Genomic DNA, 16,712 nt, shown 5'->3' with positions numbered 1-16,712 from the left:
AGCTAACATATTTATTGAGCCTGCACTATGTGTCAGGCACTATGGAAGTGTTTGGGACACATCATTGAACCAGACAAATTCCCATTTTCCAGGTGGTGGAGGAGGGATTACAACAACATAACAATACATATACAACAATCATAACAAATAAGTAAATTGTGTAGCCTGATAGATGGTACTACATTTTATGGACAACAATAGAGTAGAAATGGAGGAGGGCGAAGGAAGAGGAGGAGAGGCAAAGATTGACAACCATGAAGGAGCAAGGGCTAGGAAAAGGGGTTAGTGGGCAGAGTGTGGTCACTGCTTTATTTAAATAGAGGAGACTGGATAGCCCTCATTGAGAAAGAGGTATACAAGCAAAGATTAAAAGGAGGTGAGAGTCCTGTGGATATCTCGGAGAAAAGTATTTTAAGGCAGAGACCCAAAAGAGCAGCCTGCCCTTAGGGAACAAGGATACTAGTCAGCCAATGAGGAAGGAAGAGGTGGGAAATGAACTCAGACAGTAACGGGGGCATATCATCATTGTGCAGGGTCTTGTAGACTGTTGTAGGATTTATCTTTTACCTGGATATGGGAGATTTTCATAGATTTTTTTTTTTTTTCCTTATTGCTGTGCTCTGAATTGGTGGGTGGGGTGGGAGACAAGGATGGAAGCAGGAAGACTGGTTAGAAGGGTATTGCAGTAATCCAGTTGAAAGATAATGATACGATAGTAGTAGAGGTGATGAGGAGTAGTTGGATTCTGGATTCATTTCTCAGGGAGGTACAAGATTTCCTGGTGGTTTTACACATGTGATATGTAGAGAAGAATCAAGGATGACTTCAAGACTTTTGAAATGAGTATCTGGAAGGATGAAGTTTCCATGAAGTGAAAGGAAGGCTATTGGTTGAGTATTCTGGGAGAAGATAAGGAGTTCAGTTTTGACCACCCTCCTGTAGAAATGTCTGGAGCTTCTCTGGTGGCTCAGATGGTAAAGAATCCACCTGGAATGCAGGAGACCCAGGTCCAGTCCCTGGGTTGGAAAGATCCCCTGCAGGAGGGAATGGCAACCCACTCCAGTATTCTTGCCTGGAGAATCCCATGAACTGAGGAGTCTGGCAGACTACAGTCTATGCGGTTGCAAAGAGTTGGACATGACTGAGTGGCTATGCACGCAAGCTGTGGGAATGTCTAGGAGACAGCTGGGTGTACACATCCGTAGTTTAAGACAAATTTGAAGATTTTTTTTGTTTTTTAATCTGGACGGAAAAATGTTGAGGTCCATGACAGTATCAGTGAAATTTTAAAAACACAAGAGTGAATGAGATTACCAAAGTGAAGAAAAGTGGACCATGGACAACTTCCAATATCTAGAGTTTGGGGAGGAGAGCAGGAATCAAAGGAAACTGAGGAGCACCTGGTGAGGCAGGAAAACCAAGAGTGTGTAGAGTCAGTGACAGTTTACATAGCAGGAACCAGGGATCTGATCAACTCTGTCTGATGTTGGTGACAGTTCAAAACTTGCAAATTAAATACAAACAAAACTGCAAAACCAGTAAAATTCAAATTACACTAATTTATGAAAGTATTGACTACTACCTGCAAAACTGAAGTCTTGAAACATGACTTATGGAATTGACTTATGCTGTAGGTTCTTTTTGAGTTGAGCACACCAAAGTTATTCCATAAGTGTGGTCACCACGTGATGTGTTTTCTTACCAGTATATTAGTGCTTCAGTGAAAACCATGATGTCATCTGGGCTTCACTTCACACAAATACATCACATGTATTAGGTCCCCTTCTATTTTTCTCTTTAACTTCCCGTAATTAGAGTCCTGTTAGTACTAACTTGGAGCCAGTGTGACCATAACTGTAGACAGGAGCATTCAGTTACATGGCTAACAGGTGGATTCAGAGGATTGAGAATGTGCTAATGCTGTTTTTAAAATAACTAAACCCAAGAGAATAAAACAGAAAAGTTTTTGTAGAGAAATGTGGTACCTGCCCAGAAAATGGAATCTTAGTTTGATGAAATTTAGAGTCTAAGTTAATTCATGTGTTACATCCTTATTCAAAGTAACTAAAATGATTTGGCTAGAGTTTCAGATATGATGCTTATGTGACCCCATGGACTGTAGCTTGCCGGGCTCCTCTGTCCATCCTTGTCTCTAGGAAAGAATACTGGAGTGGGTAGCCATTCCCTTCTCCAGGGGATCTTCCTGACCTAGGGATCAAACCCAGGTGTCCCACATTGCAGCTGGATTCTTACCATCTGAGCCATCAGGAAAGCTTCTTTAACTATTTCAAAGGAGTGTAATTTAGTTTGAATAAGGCTCCATGAATTTTTTAATACGGCATTTCCCCCTATATATTCCATTGTTCTATAAAGGTAGTAAAGAACTGTCAATCATATAATGTATTAAGACTCTTCAGTGTGACTTTTTATCTCAATTTCTTTATCTCTCAAGCTGTGTGTTCTTTTCTGTTTAGCTTAGTATCACCAACTCTTTGTAGGTTACTGCCAGTGTTGATCTGCCTTAAAATTTTTGTTCTCTGTGTATTTACCTACCATTACTTGTCAAGAAGAAAGGGAAGATGGATTGGTTGTATGTTAAAGTGTAAAACTGGGTACAAAATACAGGGAAGAATTTTGAAAACATAGTTTAACATCAAGATGGAGCAAAAGAACAAAGATCTACTGGAATGTGTGACAGTTTTACATCCTGAGAGAATATAAAGCCCAATCAGATTAGTAAACAGTTGTATTCAAACTTACGTAACTAAATGATGCGAATGTGGCTGCTTTTATCTAGACATGGTGAGTCTTGGTGATACTGCAGAAGTGATTGTGTTGTAATTCTGACTGGTATGGTTTCAGTAATTTCAAGTGAGTTCCCCAAAATTCTCTTTAGTGATATGTGGTATGACTCTAAAAGGTTGAGCGCCTGTTTAATCTCTTCTGCTTCTTTTATTCTTGCTGTGCAGCATGTGGAATCTTAGTTCGGTCTTAGTTTCCTGACCAGGGACTGGCCCAGGATCCTTGTAGTGGAAGCTCAGAGTCTTAATCGCTGGCCTGCCAGAGAAGTACCCTGCTTCTCTTACTCTTATTTTTCTCCTCTTCTCTTCTTGATTCTTTGGTTTGATTTAATGTCTAATGGCTTAATGACTGTTAGGTTATTCCACTTTAATACAAAAAATTCAAACACAACTACTTGCTATGACTACAGATGTAATTTAAAGAATTTAGGGAATTTTTTTTTTTGGTCAGTTTTTATGAATATTGAAGTTCAGTTGGATGTGAAGTTGTAATATTCTGTGTAAGAGTGAGAAGATTATACATACTTTTCTTAGGGTTATTTGAAAGAAAATAAGATTCAGGGACAAAGCAGACAGTCTGGCTCTGTTCTTATTACTACTCAATTTTTCTGATCTTCAGTTTCCTCATCTGCAAAATGGAGATACAGCCTTTATGAGTATAGACTGTATGAAGTCCTGACATGATGCTTTACAGGTTGGTAGGTGGTCAGTTGGAAGTTTCTATCATAGCAGACTTTGTTGTCTTTATCACATTTCAGACACTGTCCCAGGCTGAGGTTATGAAAATGAATACAATAGGTTGAAACAACAATTTCCAGTAAAATCTTGGGTAATCTGGGTCTTTTTAATTTGGTGATTTGTTGCATGTGTTGTTAGTAATATACCAAATGTTTCCATATACTTGATCTTAGTTAATGTCCAAAAATCTGTTTGTTTGTTTTTTAATATTTAAAAAAATTTACTTGGCTGTGCTGGGTCTTAGTTGCAGCATGTGAGGTCTTTGATCTTCAGGGCAGCATGTGGGTCTTCCGTTGCAACATGTGGCATCTAGTTTGACCCAAAGTCCATGGTTTACATTAATGGTTCACTCTTAGTGCTGTGGGCTTCCCATATGACTCAGTGGTAAAGAATCCACCTGGCAATGCAAGAAAACTCGAGTTCGGGCCCTGGGTTGGGAAGATCCCCTGGAGGAGGAAATGGCAACCCACTCCAGTATTCTTGCCTTGGAAATCCCATGGACAGAGGAGCCTGGTGGTCTGTCTAGTTCATCGAGTCACAAAAGAGTTGGACACGACTTAGTGGCTAAAAAAACAACTTAGTGCTATATGAGTTTTGACAAATGTACCCACAAATATAGCATACAGGATCATTTCACTGCCCTCAAAATCCTTTGTGGTCCACCTATTCATCCCCTCTCGCCCAGTCTCTGGCAAATACTGATTTTTTTTACTGCCTCCATACCTTTGCCTTTTCCAGCATGTCATATAGTTGTAATCATACAACATGTAGCCTTTTCAGATTGGCTTTTTTCACTTAGCAGTACATATTTAGGGTTCCTTCATATCTTTTTGTGGCGTGATAGCTTATTTTCTAGGATTTCTGAATTATATTCCATTGTATGAATGTACCACAGTTTATCCGTTCACTACAGAAAGACATCTTGGTTACTGCCGCATCTTGGGAATTATGAATAAAGCTGCTATAAACATCTATGTGCAGGTTTTTGTGTGGACATAAGTTTTCAACTACTTTGGGTAGATTTTGGAGATCATGATTGCTGAATCTTATGGTATATGTGTCGGAGAAGGCAATGGCACCCCACTCCAGTACTCTTGCCTGGAAAATCCCATGGGCAGAGGAGCCTGGTGGGCTGACGTCTATGGGGTCACACAGAGTCGGACATGACTGAAGTGACTTAGCAGCAGCAGCAGCATGGTATATGTGTAGTTTTGAATAAACTGCTAAACTGCCTTCCAAGTGGCTATACAATTTTGCATTCCCACCAGCAATGAATCGTTGCTGCACATGACCATCAGCTTTTGGTATTATCAGTGTCCTGGATTTTGCCATTCTAAAAGGTGTGTGGTAGTATTTTATTTGTGTTTTAATCTGCATCTCCCTGATGACAAATGATGTGGAGCACCTTTTCATATGCTCCTTGGCTATCTGTATATCTGATGAGGTGTCTGTTACAGTCTTTTGCCTACATTTTTCCTTTTTCTTTTTTTAATTAATTCATTTTTGGCTGTGCTGGATTTTCCTTGCTTTGTGCAGGCTTTCTCTAGTCGGGCCGAGTGGTGGCTAGTCTTTGCATGGGCTTCTCACTGTGGTGGCTTCTTTTGTTGCGGAGCTTGGGCTCTAGGCCGGGGGGCTTCAGCAGTTGTGGCATGCCATTTAATTGGCATATTCATTTTCTTGTTGAGTTCTCTGCAATATTTTGGATGACAGTCCTTTATCAGATATGTCTTGTGCAAACATTTTCTCCCAGTCTGTGGTTTGTCCTCTCATTCTCTTGACATTTTTACTTTTGAAGTCTAGGTGATGAATCTTTCCGGGTTCATGCCTTTTGATTTTTCTGAAAAGTCATTGCCAAACCCAAGGTCTTCCAGATTTCTCCTGTGTTATCTTCTAGGATTTTTATAGTTTTATGTTTTACTAGGCCTGTGATTCGAGTTAATTTGTGAAAGGTGTATGATTTGTGTCTAGATTTCTTCTTTTGTTTTGCCTGTGGATACCCAGCTGTTCCAACACCATTAGTTGAAGTCTTCTCTTTTCTTCCTTGTGTTGTTGCCTTTTGCGCCTTTGTCAAAGATAAGCATGGTGTTGTTTTAAAATATTATTTAAAGTAAATTGTAAGTCTCAATTGTGAATTGAGATTCACAATTGTGAATCTCTTTAAGGTTATATCAAGCAACAGGTGTATTTTACCAAGGAGTCATCAGGGATGAGTTAGCTCTGGTTATATACATGCTAATCCTTCATACTGTTGTACTTGATTTATTTATTCATTCAGAAATATTTGAGTACCTGGTCTGGACTGGGTACTGTCCTAGGTGCTGGAGATAGAAGAGAGAGCACAATAAACAAAGTCTGTTCTGATGAAGCTTATATTCTGCAGAGCTTCTGAACGAGAAGTTAATGGTCAGGGAAGCTGGGAGTTCTCAAGACCCTTCGAGGGTCAAAGCTGTTTTTCATAATAATGAGACATGAAAGTAAAGTGAGGTTCCCAGAGGCTTCATGACATATGGTATCTTCACAGATTAATTGCATAAAGTGAAAGTGAAAGTTGCTTAGTGGTGTCCTAGTCTTTGTGACCCCATGGACTTTACAGTCCATGGAATTCTTCAGGCCAGAATACTAGAGTGGGTAGCTTTTCCCTTCTCCAGGGATCTTCCCAACCCAGGGATTGAACCCAGGTCTCCCGCATTGCAGGTGGATTCTTTACCAGCTGAGCCACAAGGGAAGTCCAAGAATACTGGAGTGGGTAGCCTATCCCTTCTCCAGAGGATCTTCCCTACACAAGAATCAAACCGGGGTCTCCTGCATTGCAACTGAGCAGATATTAAATATCCAACTTTTGTTTTTCTTACTGTATCATATTAAAAAGATTTGCAAAAAACATAAAACATAGATGCTCTTCTCCCTATTATGGAAGATATTTTTCATAAACATTTAACATGTAGATTTTTACATGTTATATAAAAAATGTGATGTTAATTTTAACATTTAAAGTTCTTGACTTGAATTTCTAATATTGTAAAAATTACTACATATAAACCACATTGACAAAATGCTGTCTTGGGATCCTCAATTTTTTAAAACTTTAAAACAGTAAAGACAAATTTTTTCTTACATGGCCAGATAGGCTTAAAGGGCTTTAAGGAGTCATGAAAGTGAAAAGTGTTAGTCACTCAATTGTGTCTCTTAGTGACCCCAAGGACGCTTTGTGACCCCAAAGAGTAGCCCGCCAGGCTCCTCTGTCCATGGGATTTTTCCAGACAAGAATACTGGAGTGGGTTGCCATTTCCTTCTCCAAGGGATCTTCCTGACCCAGGGATTGAACCTGGGTCTCCCACATTGCAGGCAGACTCTTTACCGACTAAGCCACCAGGGAAGACCTTAGGAGTCATACATAGGGTCTTTTCATCTCCACCCTTGGAAACAGTCCTAGATGTGAGTGAATATGCTTAACTGTATTCCAGTAAAACTACTTACAAAAACAGGCAAGTGGCCTGCAGCTGTAGTTTGCCAATTACTGGTACAAAGGGTTCCTGAAACCAAAAATGGTTGAGAATTGCTGTTTTCAGCGAAAAGCTGGTATTGAGGAGGAGAGGGAAAAGGACAGAAGACAGACAATAAGTAGTAAGAAATTATTTAGCAAGTGAATTTCATATGGCAAGAGATAATATGAAGACAGTAAGAAGAGTGATCTGGCCTTTAGGAAAGGCCCCTCTAAGGTGCTTACTCTTACTTATCTCCCATCTTTTTTTAATTTACTCTTTCCTGGCTACATTGGGGATCCCTCTGTGTTGGGAGGGAAAGCAAAAGATAGTTGAATCTTACTAAACTTAAATTCAGAAAAGGTTAATTTTTCAAGTTGAATTAGAAAATGTCCAAAGAATATCTGCTTTACAAGGATCTAGGAAATTATAACATTGCCCAGATTAGAACACTGACCTACTTTATATGACATTTAGCAAGTTCTTCTGTGTCATTTTTCTCTTCTGAAAATGAGAGAGTTGGTTAAGATCTTTTCCAAGTCTAAAATTTTTGTATAATGTCTGTTGGCCTAGGATGCCATTTACACCCCTTCTAAAGTCTTCCTTAGTCACATAGCTCTTCGGCTCCTTTTTTTTTTTTTAAAACTAGCTCTGTGATCTGAAATTTATTTGAAATCCATTTTCTTTTCTATAACATGGGGGATAAATGCTTGACTTGGAAGCTCATTGAGGACAATAGCTAGTACATACAGATGCTTGTTAATGAATGTCCAGGGGAGCTGTTTTAGTGAGAATGGAAGAAAAGTCCCTTCTCTGTCTCCTTATTTATTTAGTCTGCTGACCCTGGAACCATTTAGGTTATCGCAGTGAGAACAAAACCACTAACCAAGAGTGACGCTTCAGTGAGGGACATGAAAATTAAACATGGAAACTTTAATAGAGAGGTTAAGGAAGTAACGAGAGCAGTGCAATCTGAATTTATGTGGCCGTTCCAACTTCAGGGAAAGGAAAGGGAAGCAGTCGTTCCTTCCATCATACTCTGCTCCCTTGTTGAAGGTTGAGGGTATCTATATAATTAAATGTTTTAGCATATCAGGAGATCGGTAACCTTAGCAAAACCAAATTTATGAATAAGAACTTGAGTTCTCTTGGAATGCAGTACAAAGGAAGGATCAGAATGATGAGAAAAAATATGTTAAGACTTTTGAAGTTAGATTCAGGAGAGTTAGTATCAGAATTATATGAAGAAAAGAACTGAGTAATGGTAAGAGTTAAAAAAGAACAATTAGAGGAAAGGTCCACAAAGGTGAAAGATTTGTCTTGAGATTGAAAATACTTTCTGTTTGGCTTGTGCCGATGATATACATCTAGATGTTCTGATGAAAATTTCTTCCAAAGAGAGAGTCCTAGAAGCCACCTGTTAGGGTAGAAAAGTTACTTGCAGAGGAACCAGAGGAACAAGAATAAAAGTGAGGTTAGGTTTTTGATCTTTGTAGTTACTTATCAGAAGACAGCAGGATTTATGTAATTCTTAGGGGTAAATGGTATGACTAAAATTCTGCACTTGTGCAATTTATGCAAGAGCTTCAGATTGTTAAGATTGAGGTTTGACCTGCCTTGTTTTGGGAGATGTTTATGGTTTCATTTTGAGGTTAATTTCATTTTGAGGTTAGATTCACTGTGAAATAAAAATAATAAGGAAAATAGTGAAGTAAAATTAGAATATAGAATTATGCTGTCCAGTGGGACTTTCTGCAGTGACGAGGATATGGTGATAACTATTTTGCATTCTTATCAGCAGAGCTTAAGAGTTCCAGGATCTCATTTCTACTTTGCATTTCATCTCTTATCACAGTTTGGTATTTAGCATAGTGCCTAGTGGGTTCTGGTTAAGTATTTTGTTTTGTTTGTTTTTTTACTAAGTATAGAAGCCTCAAAATACAGTGATTTAGGGAGTAAAAAACAGATACGCTTTATACATTTAAGTTATGGTTTGCATTTTCCTCTCCATCTGCTGTCATCACCTTTGTTCAGACTTCTGCTTCTACGTCTTCTATCAGGTCTTTTGTCCTGGACTTCCCCCACTTCAGATCGTTATTTTATTGGATATATACATCTTATTTTGTGGCTACAACGTTTTCTGAATTATCTTCAGGAAAAGAGCTTTTAGGAAAATACTATGTACAGTTTTTTAAAAATTACCATTAGTAAGGTACAGTTCTGGAAACTAAAAATAGATTGCTTGATTCCCCCACCCCCCCGCCCCCCGGCATTATTGTGTTGTAATGAAGTTTGATTTTTAACTTAGCGTTTTAAGCTGTTGAATTTTTAAGGAGACTTGCCATAGTTTTAATTTTGTGGTAGGCATCTTTGAGGGGGGCCATTATTTGCACATCATGGTAACATTTGTAAACTGCAAGAAAATGAAAGGCACGGCATTGTTGTATATTCATTAAAATGCCCAGGCACAAGGTTATGATTAATCAGAGAAATTGTTCATTAGTTATTTATAATTTATAATAGGAAAAAAGGTTCCTATTGAGACTAAATTGAGACTAAAAGTTTGAATCTGTTTACTTAAGTGGTAAGTTTGTTACTGTGGCATAGCAATGGTTAAATGCTCTAAAGTTACTAAGGCTACTAAGGCAACATTAAAGGCTGATTCTAAAATGTTTGTATTTAAATTAAAGTCTATTTAAACTTTATACCAAATGGGGCCTGAGATGTAAGCTTTATTTTAGAACGGGTAAGTAATAGTGGACTCTTGATAAATTTTGGAATTTTGCTAACTTTGGATTCTGGGGGCTTGTCTTAGTGTAATGTAGTTTTTGTAAAAATTTATCTCATAAAACCAGTTTAAATAAATGTTCTACCTAGTCGAGAAATTCTACTATATTGTGCTAAAAATTAGTTAAAATGGTAGTTGCTCTTTGGTAGACATGTTTGATGGAGAAGGCAATGGCACCCCACTCCAGTACTCTTGCCTGGAGAATCCCAGGGACAGGGGAGCCTGGTGGGCTTCTGTCTATGGGGTCGCACTGAGTCGGACACGACTGAAGCGACTTAGCAGCAGCAGCAGCAGCAGCAGACATGTTTGATAACCTTACTAAAGCTAAAGGCATCTTTTAGAGTATACATCTGGAGCCCACAAGTTCTCGGTCTCTAACTAATTGATGACTTTAGGCCAGACAAGTCAACTTTTGGAATTCTGTAAGTGAGCACTTACATATTTTGGAATATGTACTACCTATGATATATATATATAACTTACCCATCTTCCTTAATCCAGACAAAAGCCATGCAAGGCTAGAAATACTGTCCCAGTTTTACAGCTGAGCAGGTGGTGAAGACTGAGTTTGAATTCAAGTGTAGATGATTCCAGAACACTTCCATTTTTACTGTCCTGACTCGCTTATTCAGAGGTTTGTCCGCAGATTGATTTTTAGATGGTGTTGTAAGGATCTGGATATGGGTTCTTTGTATACAGGTTCTTTTTGTATAGGTTCTTTGGAAGTTTGGGAAAACATTTTTTTGCTTGAGAAATGTCATCCCTTTTACTTGTTTTTACACATTTGGACTCTGTCCTAAATCTGTCTGAAGTTTTTCTGCTCTAAAACATTTGAAGTCTCCTGCTCTAGAAACCTGAGACCTATCTATAATGAATATGTATTAGAAAATTAAAACAGATTATCGTAATTTATATTTTTCAATGAACAGACTTTTCAGTTATATTTCTATTCCTAATGATGTTTTCTGTAGTCTAATACCAAAATGACATTGAGGTGATTGAACACACTATTAATAGGGTGGGGAAGTGATTAAGAGTTAAAATTTTATGCTGAAAATGGCCAATTTACAGCACAGGGTTCACACCCCACTCCAGGTCTTGGTGCCTTTAAAGGCTGCACTAAGCATGATGTAATGACAGGTTAAACCTCTGAATGCCTGAGCTGACGCAATGCAGATTGGAGGCCCTGGACTTTATTGGGGCAAGGGTAATGCTTATTTAAAAACAAAACAAGCTACTCTGTTTAATAAGTCTGTTTAAGATGGTTTTCCTAGAGTGGGAAGAGAATAAATTCTAAATTTGGAGGTTAAAGCAGGGGTTTAATATGGTTATGTGTGCTTACTACTCTCACTAAATCTTCTCGAAGGGAAAAGGAGTTTAAGGTGGTGACGGCGGTAAAAATGGAGAAGTGAGTTACAGTTGAGATAAGGTAGTTAACGCCAGTTAAATAGTTATTGAAGTAGGGAGAATGCTTTTACTTTATAAAAATCTAGCGTCCGCAGGGTTAACTGGCGGAGTATAGTGCAGGGATGCTTGTCTGGTCGCGTATTTCCCATATATTCTGTGTAGACTTTTGGGTTGAAACCATGCAAAATTGCCGATATCCTACTGTTTGGGCCTACAGAAATGGAGTGTTTCAGCTTCTAGTAAGCTGATGGCGTGTGCAGTATCGCCGGGGAGTGAGGATCGCGGGGTTTTACGCCGGGTTTTACTCGGCTGGGTGCCTGGGTGGGAGTTGAGCCCTCCTTGCCCAGGAGCCGCTTGGGAGCCCCAGACAGAGTGGGGCGGAGCCTTAAGCCCCGCCCCCGTACGCCGCCGCCCCGCCTCTCGCCAGCCGCGGCAGCCGCCGCCCTGTGCAGACAGAGCCTGCGGCCCCCTGGCACTGCGTTGGCGCAGGCTTTCCAGCTGCGAGCCGGATCCTGCAGTAGTAGCTCGAGTTGGCACCGAGAGCGCACGTAGTCGACCAGTCGCCTCTACGCACCCTTCAGCCCTGTTCTTCACCGAGCTGGCAGGAGCCTAGCCGATGAATTTGGGGAAGACAGACTTCCGAGACAGACGAAGGTTTAGGGCCCAGCAGAGGACAGCTCAGCAATGGCTCCCATTTTTGGAGACGCAGGCGAATTTGAGCTCCTGGGGAGGTGTGGTTGACTCCTTTTGGAACAGGAAGGGGCATCAGTTCTCTTCTTCAGTAGCCAGTGCTTCTGAGGAGTGAATGGAGTGTATGGAGTAGGGCATGTGCATTCTTTTGAAAACTAGATCCGGGACATGTTTAGGAACAGAAGGTATCCAGGAGAGCCCTCTGTTGCAAGTTGTCTTTGCTTCTGGGGGAAAGGCTATGAGCTCTCTGACTTATGACTGGGAAGTCTCCCTTACCTTTTCTGTACTCCTGGAGAGGCGTCTTGCTCACTTGTTTACCAGCATCTGGGACAAGGAAGAGAAAAGGTATTGCTATTAAGAGACTGTGTTGCTTAAACTGTGAAACGGGAAAGTTGTTTTGAGCCTCTGAAAAGGACCAGGGAATTGCTGCAACAAAATTGACCTGGCAGTGATGTTCTTTTGATCAGCCGTGCTTTTCTCCATTTAAACCAAACTTCAGGTTATGTCATGACTGCTGCAGAACTGTCCAGACACTTCAGTCCATGGTTCCTACTTCACGGCTGCTGTGATGTGTTTGGATTATTTTTCTGTGTGAAGATGGAGTGAGTTCCACCTTCCAAGCTTTGGGAAGTTTTAGCAGCTACTGTCCTGTAATACTTAAATTCACCAGAAATAGAAGCCATATTTTACTTGTTTTCACACTTCGAATAGGAATTTTAAGTTGTGCTTTGTACGTTTGGAAAAATAATAATGTATATTGTAACGTGAGTCTGGGCTATTGATAAATGTATAACTTTTGCTACGTCAAAAAATTAAAACAGTAATATTTTTCTTGCTTAGTAGTTATATTATGTTGAATACAAACTGAGTTTAGTGACCAGCTGGTTTTGGTTTAGTGATTTGAAAGACATTGGCTTAGATTTTGTGCCCAGGGAATCACTTCCCAGTTATTATGTCGCTCTCTTAAATGAGCTGCATAAAATGGACCATGAAATAAGCATACATACGGGACACTTTGGCAATGCTAAGCCATTGTTTTACTAGTGACCTAAAATAAAATGCATGGATCATCATATGCAGAAAAAAATCTCAGGGGTAAACTGGATTTCATGAGAGTTCCTTTATAGTGTTTTTGTTGGGCTGAACACTTTGGTTGTTTATACAGGGCTTCAGTGATGGGAATTGATTCCTGTTGTCTTAAATCCATGTGAATGAGCCATGTTATGATAGAATTCTTGTGATACTTTTGTTTCCCCTTGACTCTAGAATATTTCTTTAGTGACAGTGGATTGATCTGTTTTGGGGTTTCCTGGGGGAGAGGTTTCACTCTCAATCCCCATTTAAGCTTCCTGTCCTTGAGTAATCTATGATTATGTGCTTGTGCTCAGTCGATCAGTACATGGGGTCTGACTCTTTGTGACTTCGTGGACTGTAGCCTACCAGGCTCCTTGGTCGATGGCAATTTCCCAGGTAAGAATACTGGAGTTGAGTTACCATTTCCTCCTCCAGGGGATCTTTCCGACAGGGATCAAACCTGTGTCTTCTGCCTTGGCCAGTGGATTCTTTACCACCGAGCTGCCTGGGACGCCCTATCTATGAGTAATAGAACCCAAATTGCATTTATGTGGTCTCATTGATAACCAGCATTATTTTTTTCAACGTTAAATTCTTTTCCAACAGAATAACAATTATAATTAAGGAAACATTAACTTTTAGGAGTTGTCAAATTTTGATTTTGTAGAAATATGGCTTGTGGTTATTGAGTATATACTCTTAGGACATTAATGGACTGATTTTTTTTGTCATCCCCAAGAAAGCAGCCCACTATATCCTGGGAAAAGGTGCTTGTTTTAGCTTTAATTCAGCTTGACAGGTTAGTTAACATTGTTGATCATTTCTTCCAGATGGCATTTATTTCTTAAATAATGTTTAGTACTGTGCTGATGAATGCTTGAGCAACAGTGGTGAACTCTATAATACAATATAAGGAATTCTTTACCTGTTGACTCTGTCCTTCACCCCTAATGTTGTGTGAGTCTCTCTGATACTGTTTATCTTTATTCTTTATCTTTTCCTGACTCTCCTTCCTCTTTGCAAATTATACCTGATTTATATTATAGAATGGAAGTAGGACAGAATGATTTACTTCTGAATACCATACTCACATCTTTTAGAAGGTGGCCCTCTATTTCTCCTATATACTTCCTCACTTTTGAAGGGGGTCACAGATCAGTAGGAAACAAGATTAAGATCTAGCTGGTGTTAACATTCCATGGCGATGAATGATAGGATGGCAGGAGACCTTCCTTTCCCCAAATAGATCTCTTGAGCAGATAATATTCACCATCAGAAAGAGTAATCAAAAGTCAGTACCCTGGTGATCCTTTGGATCATGTATAACTCACTGAGGCTGTCAACAGCTGACTTAAGAATGGGGAAGAAATAGAATGAGGAGGGCAGTTGAACACAGAGAGGCAGGGGAAATTCCAGTCAAAACTGATTTCATTGAACTTAAACTATTTATACAGTGTTCCTTAGTTGTTTAGGATCCAAGTTTCTGTTTTAGCGTTCATTGCATGTAGTCCATTCAAGGATGATTTTTTAACATTTTTTAGAAAAAGGGAATGTGCTCTGGACCATTGTGGAAACAGATTTTATCCAATGTACAGTGCACATATTTCGTGTAATCTATGTTGTTTTAAACCCTGTTTGTTTTCCTTTATTTTGCTTACAGTAAATGTTGCACTAAACTTAAGTATTTTTGGCAAGTAAATGTTATTTATATAAAACATGTTAGAGTTGTAATTATTTTTCTCCTGCCTCCTTATACTTTTATTTGTGTTTTTTATTACAGAAATGAGCCGTCAGACTGCAACAGCATTACCTACTGGAACCTCAAAGTGTGCGCCGTCCCAGAGGGTGCCTGCCCTGACGGGCACAACTGCCTCCAACAATGACTTGGCGAGTCTCTTCGAGTGTCCGGTCTGCTTCGACTATGTGTTACCACCCATTCTTCAGTGCCAGAGTGGCCATCTCGTCTGTAGCAACTGTCGCCCAAAGCTCACATGTTGTCCGACTTGCCGGGGCCCGCTGGGATCCATTCGCAACTTGGCTATGGAGAAAGTGGCCAATTCAGTCCTTTTCCCTTGTAAATATGCCTCTTCTGGATGTGAGATAACTCTGCCACACACAGAAAAAGCAGACCACGAAGAGCTCTGTGAGTTTAGGCCTTACTCCTGTCCGTGCCCTGGTGCTTCCTGTAAATGGCAAGGCTCTCTGGATGCTGTCATGCCGCATCTGATGCATCAGCATAAGTCCATCACAACCCTGCAGGGAGAGGACATAGTTTTCCTTGCTACAGACATTAATCTTCCTGGTGCTGTTGACTGGGTGATGATGCAGTCTTGTTTTGGCTTTCATTTCATGTTGGTCTTGGAGAAACAGGAAAAATATGATGGTCACCAGCAATTCTTCGCAATTGTACAGCTGATAGGAACACGCAAGCAAGCTGAAAATTTTGCTTATCGACTTGAGCTAAATGGTCATAGGCGGCGATTGACTTGGGAAGCCACTCCTCGATCTATTCATGAGGGAATTGCAACAGCCATTATGAATAGTGACTGCCTAGTCTTTGACACCAGCATTGCACAGCTCTTTGCAGAAAATGGCAATTTAGGCATCAATGTAACTATTTCCATGTGTTGAAATGGCAATCAGACATTTTCTGGCCAGTGTTTAAAACCATTGCATTCAATTTCACAGAGAATAAGGCACCTGTCTGCCTACCAACCAAAAACTTGTGGTAGGTGGAACCTAGACACATGAAGGTAAATAAAAGGAAAGGCTGTTAAATACAGGAAACAGTTGCATGTAATAACACTAATATATTTAAAAATAAGTCAACAGTAAACCACTGAAAAATAAATATATATATATATATACACCCAAGATGGGCATCTTTTGTATTAAGAAAGGAAGCATTGTAAAATAATTCTGAATTTGTGTTTGTTGTAGATTGAGTGTACCGTTGAAAAATACTGGGTTCTTGTTTTTTGTGTGCCTGTGCGTGTGTGTGTGTGCGCGCGTGTGAGTATGTTTGGGTTTTTTCCTTTAACTGACAAGCCATGTTGAGTGGTCTTGGACCACTGCTTTTCCCTCTGTGAGTCAATACATCGTGCTGCTGTGTGTGTATATTTTTTTTCTGTGTGTATTTGCTAATTTTTATTAATTCTAGTTTTTCATTAAATAAATTTGACTTTCTTTTCTGTAATTCAGGTTTTTCCTCACTTTTTTTTGTACCTTTTAAAGTTAGTGTCTTTTTGATATGCATAATTGTTGATGGTAAAATTTATACATGTGTTCGATACATATTTTCTTTTCCCCCATTAATCAGTTCATTAGAAATATTTTAAATTCAACTGTTTCGTGAAGATATGAGTTTCAGAAAGGAAAGATAACATCAGAAGAATTATCAGAAGCTAGTTAAAGCAGCTATAAAATGGTCTCCCTCTCTTCTCCAGTTGACTCATACCTTCAAACTTATTCTTTGTAGGTTACGGAGTACTGATTTTTTTTTTTTAAATACTGGGGAAAAAAAATCAGGCTCCCCCCTCCCCCCACATATCTTGGACAAATCACATATGTTTAAAATTTGTTCTTGTATTTATTGGTTTTGCAAAAGAAGGCATCGTCTCACACAGTATTTGTAATTAAAAGCAAATCATTTGTTAAAAAACAGGCAGTTTGCAAAAAAATGTTTTTGGTCTTTTATAATTCTCATTAAAAGAATATCTGGCAAATTAAAAA

The 16,712-nt window shown here is 39.4% G+C and overlaps 1 protein-coding gene across 4 annotated transcripts in view; it reads left to right on the top strand.

Moving 5' to 3' along the window:
* SIAH1 (siah E3 ubiquitin protein ligase 1) overlaps positions 1 to 16,712 on the top strand; it is a 32,236-nt gene extending 15,524 nt beyond the window's left edge. For 2 of the 4 annotated variants that reach the window (XM_044931217.2, XM_025268608.3), the window contains exon 2: positions 14,761 to 16,712. In XM_044931217.2, the coding sequence (XP_044787152.1) occupies positions 14,763 to 15,611 (849 nt within the window). In that variant the 5' untranslated portion in view covers positions 14,761 to 14,762 and the 3' untranslated portion in view covers positions 15,612 to 16,712. Of the gene's footprint in view, positions 1 to 10,097; positions 12,252 to 12,530; positions 13,377 to 14,760 lie in introns of those variants that run through there. The other 2 variants (XM_006043879.4, XM_044931218.2) reach the window with 2 other exon arrangements.

This window comes from Bubalus bubalis, chromosome 18, assembly GCF_019923935.1.
Source record: "Bubalus bubalis isolate 160015118507 breed Murrah chromosome 18, NDDB_SH_1, whole genome shotgun sequence".
Classification (NCBI taxonomy): Eukaryota; Metazoa; Chordata; class Mammalia; order Artiodactyla; family Bovidae; genus Bubalus; species Bubalus bubalis.
Note: the sequence above shows the minus strand (reverse complement) of the source record. Positions and strands in the feature narration are given on the sequence as shown.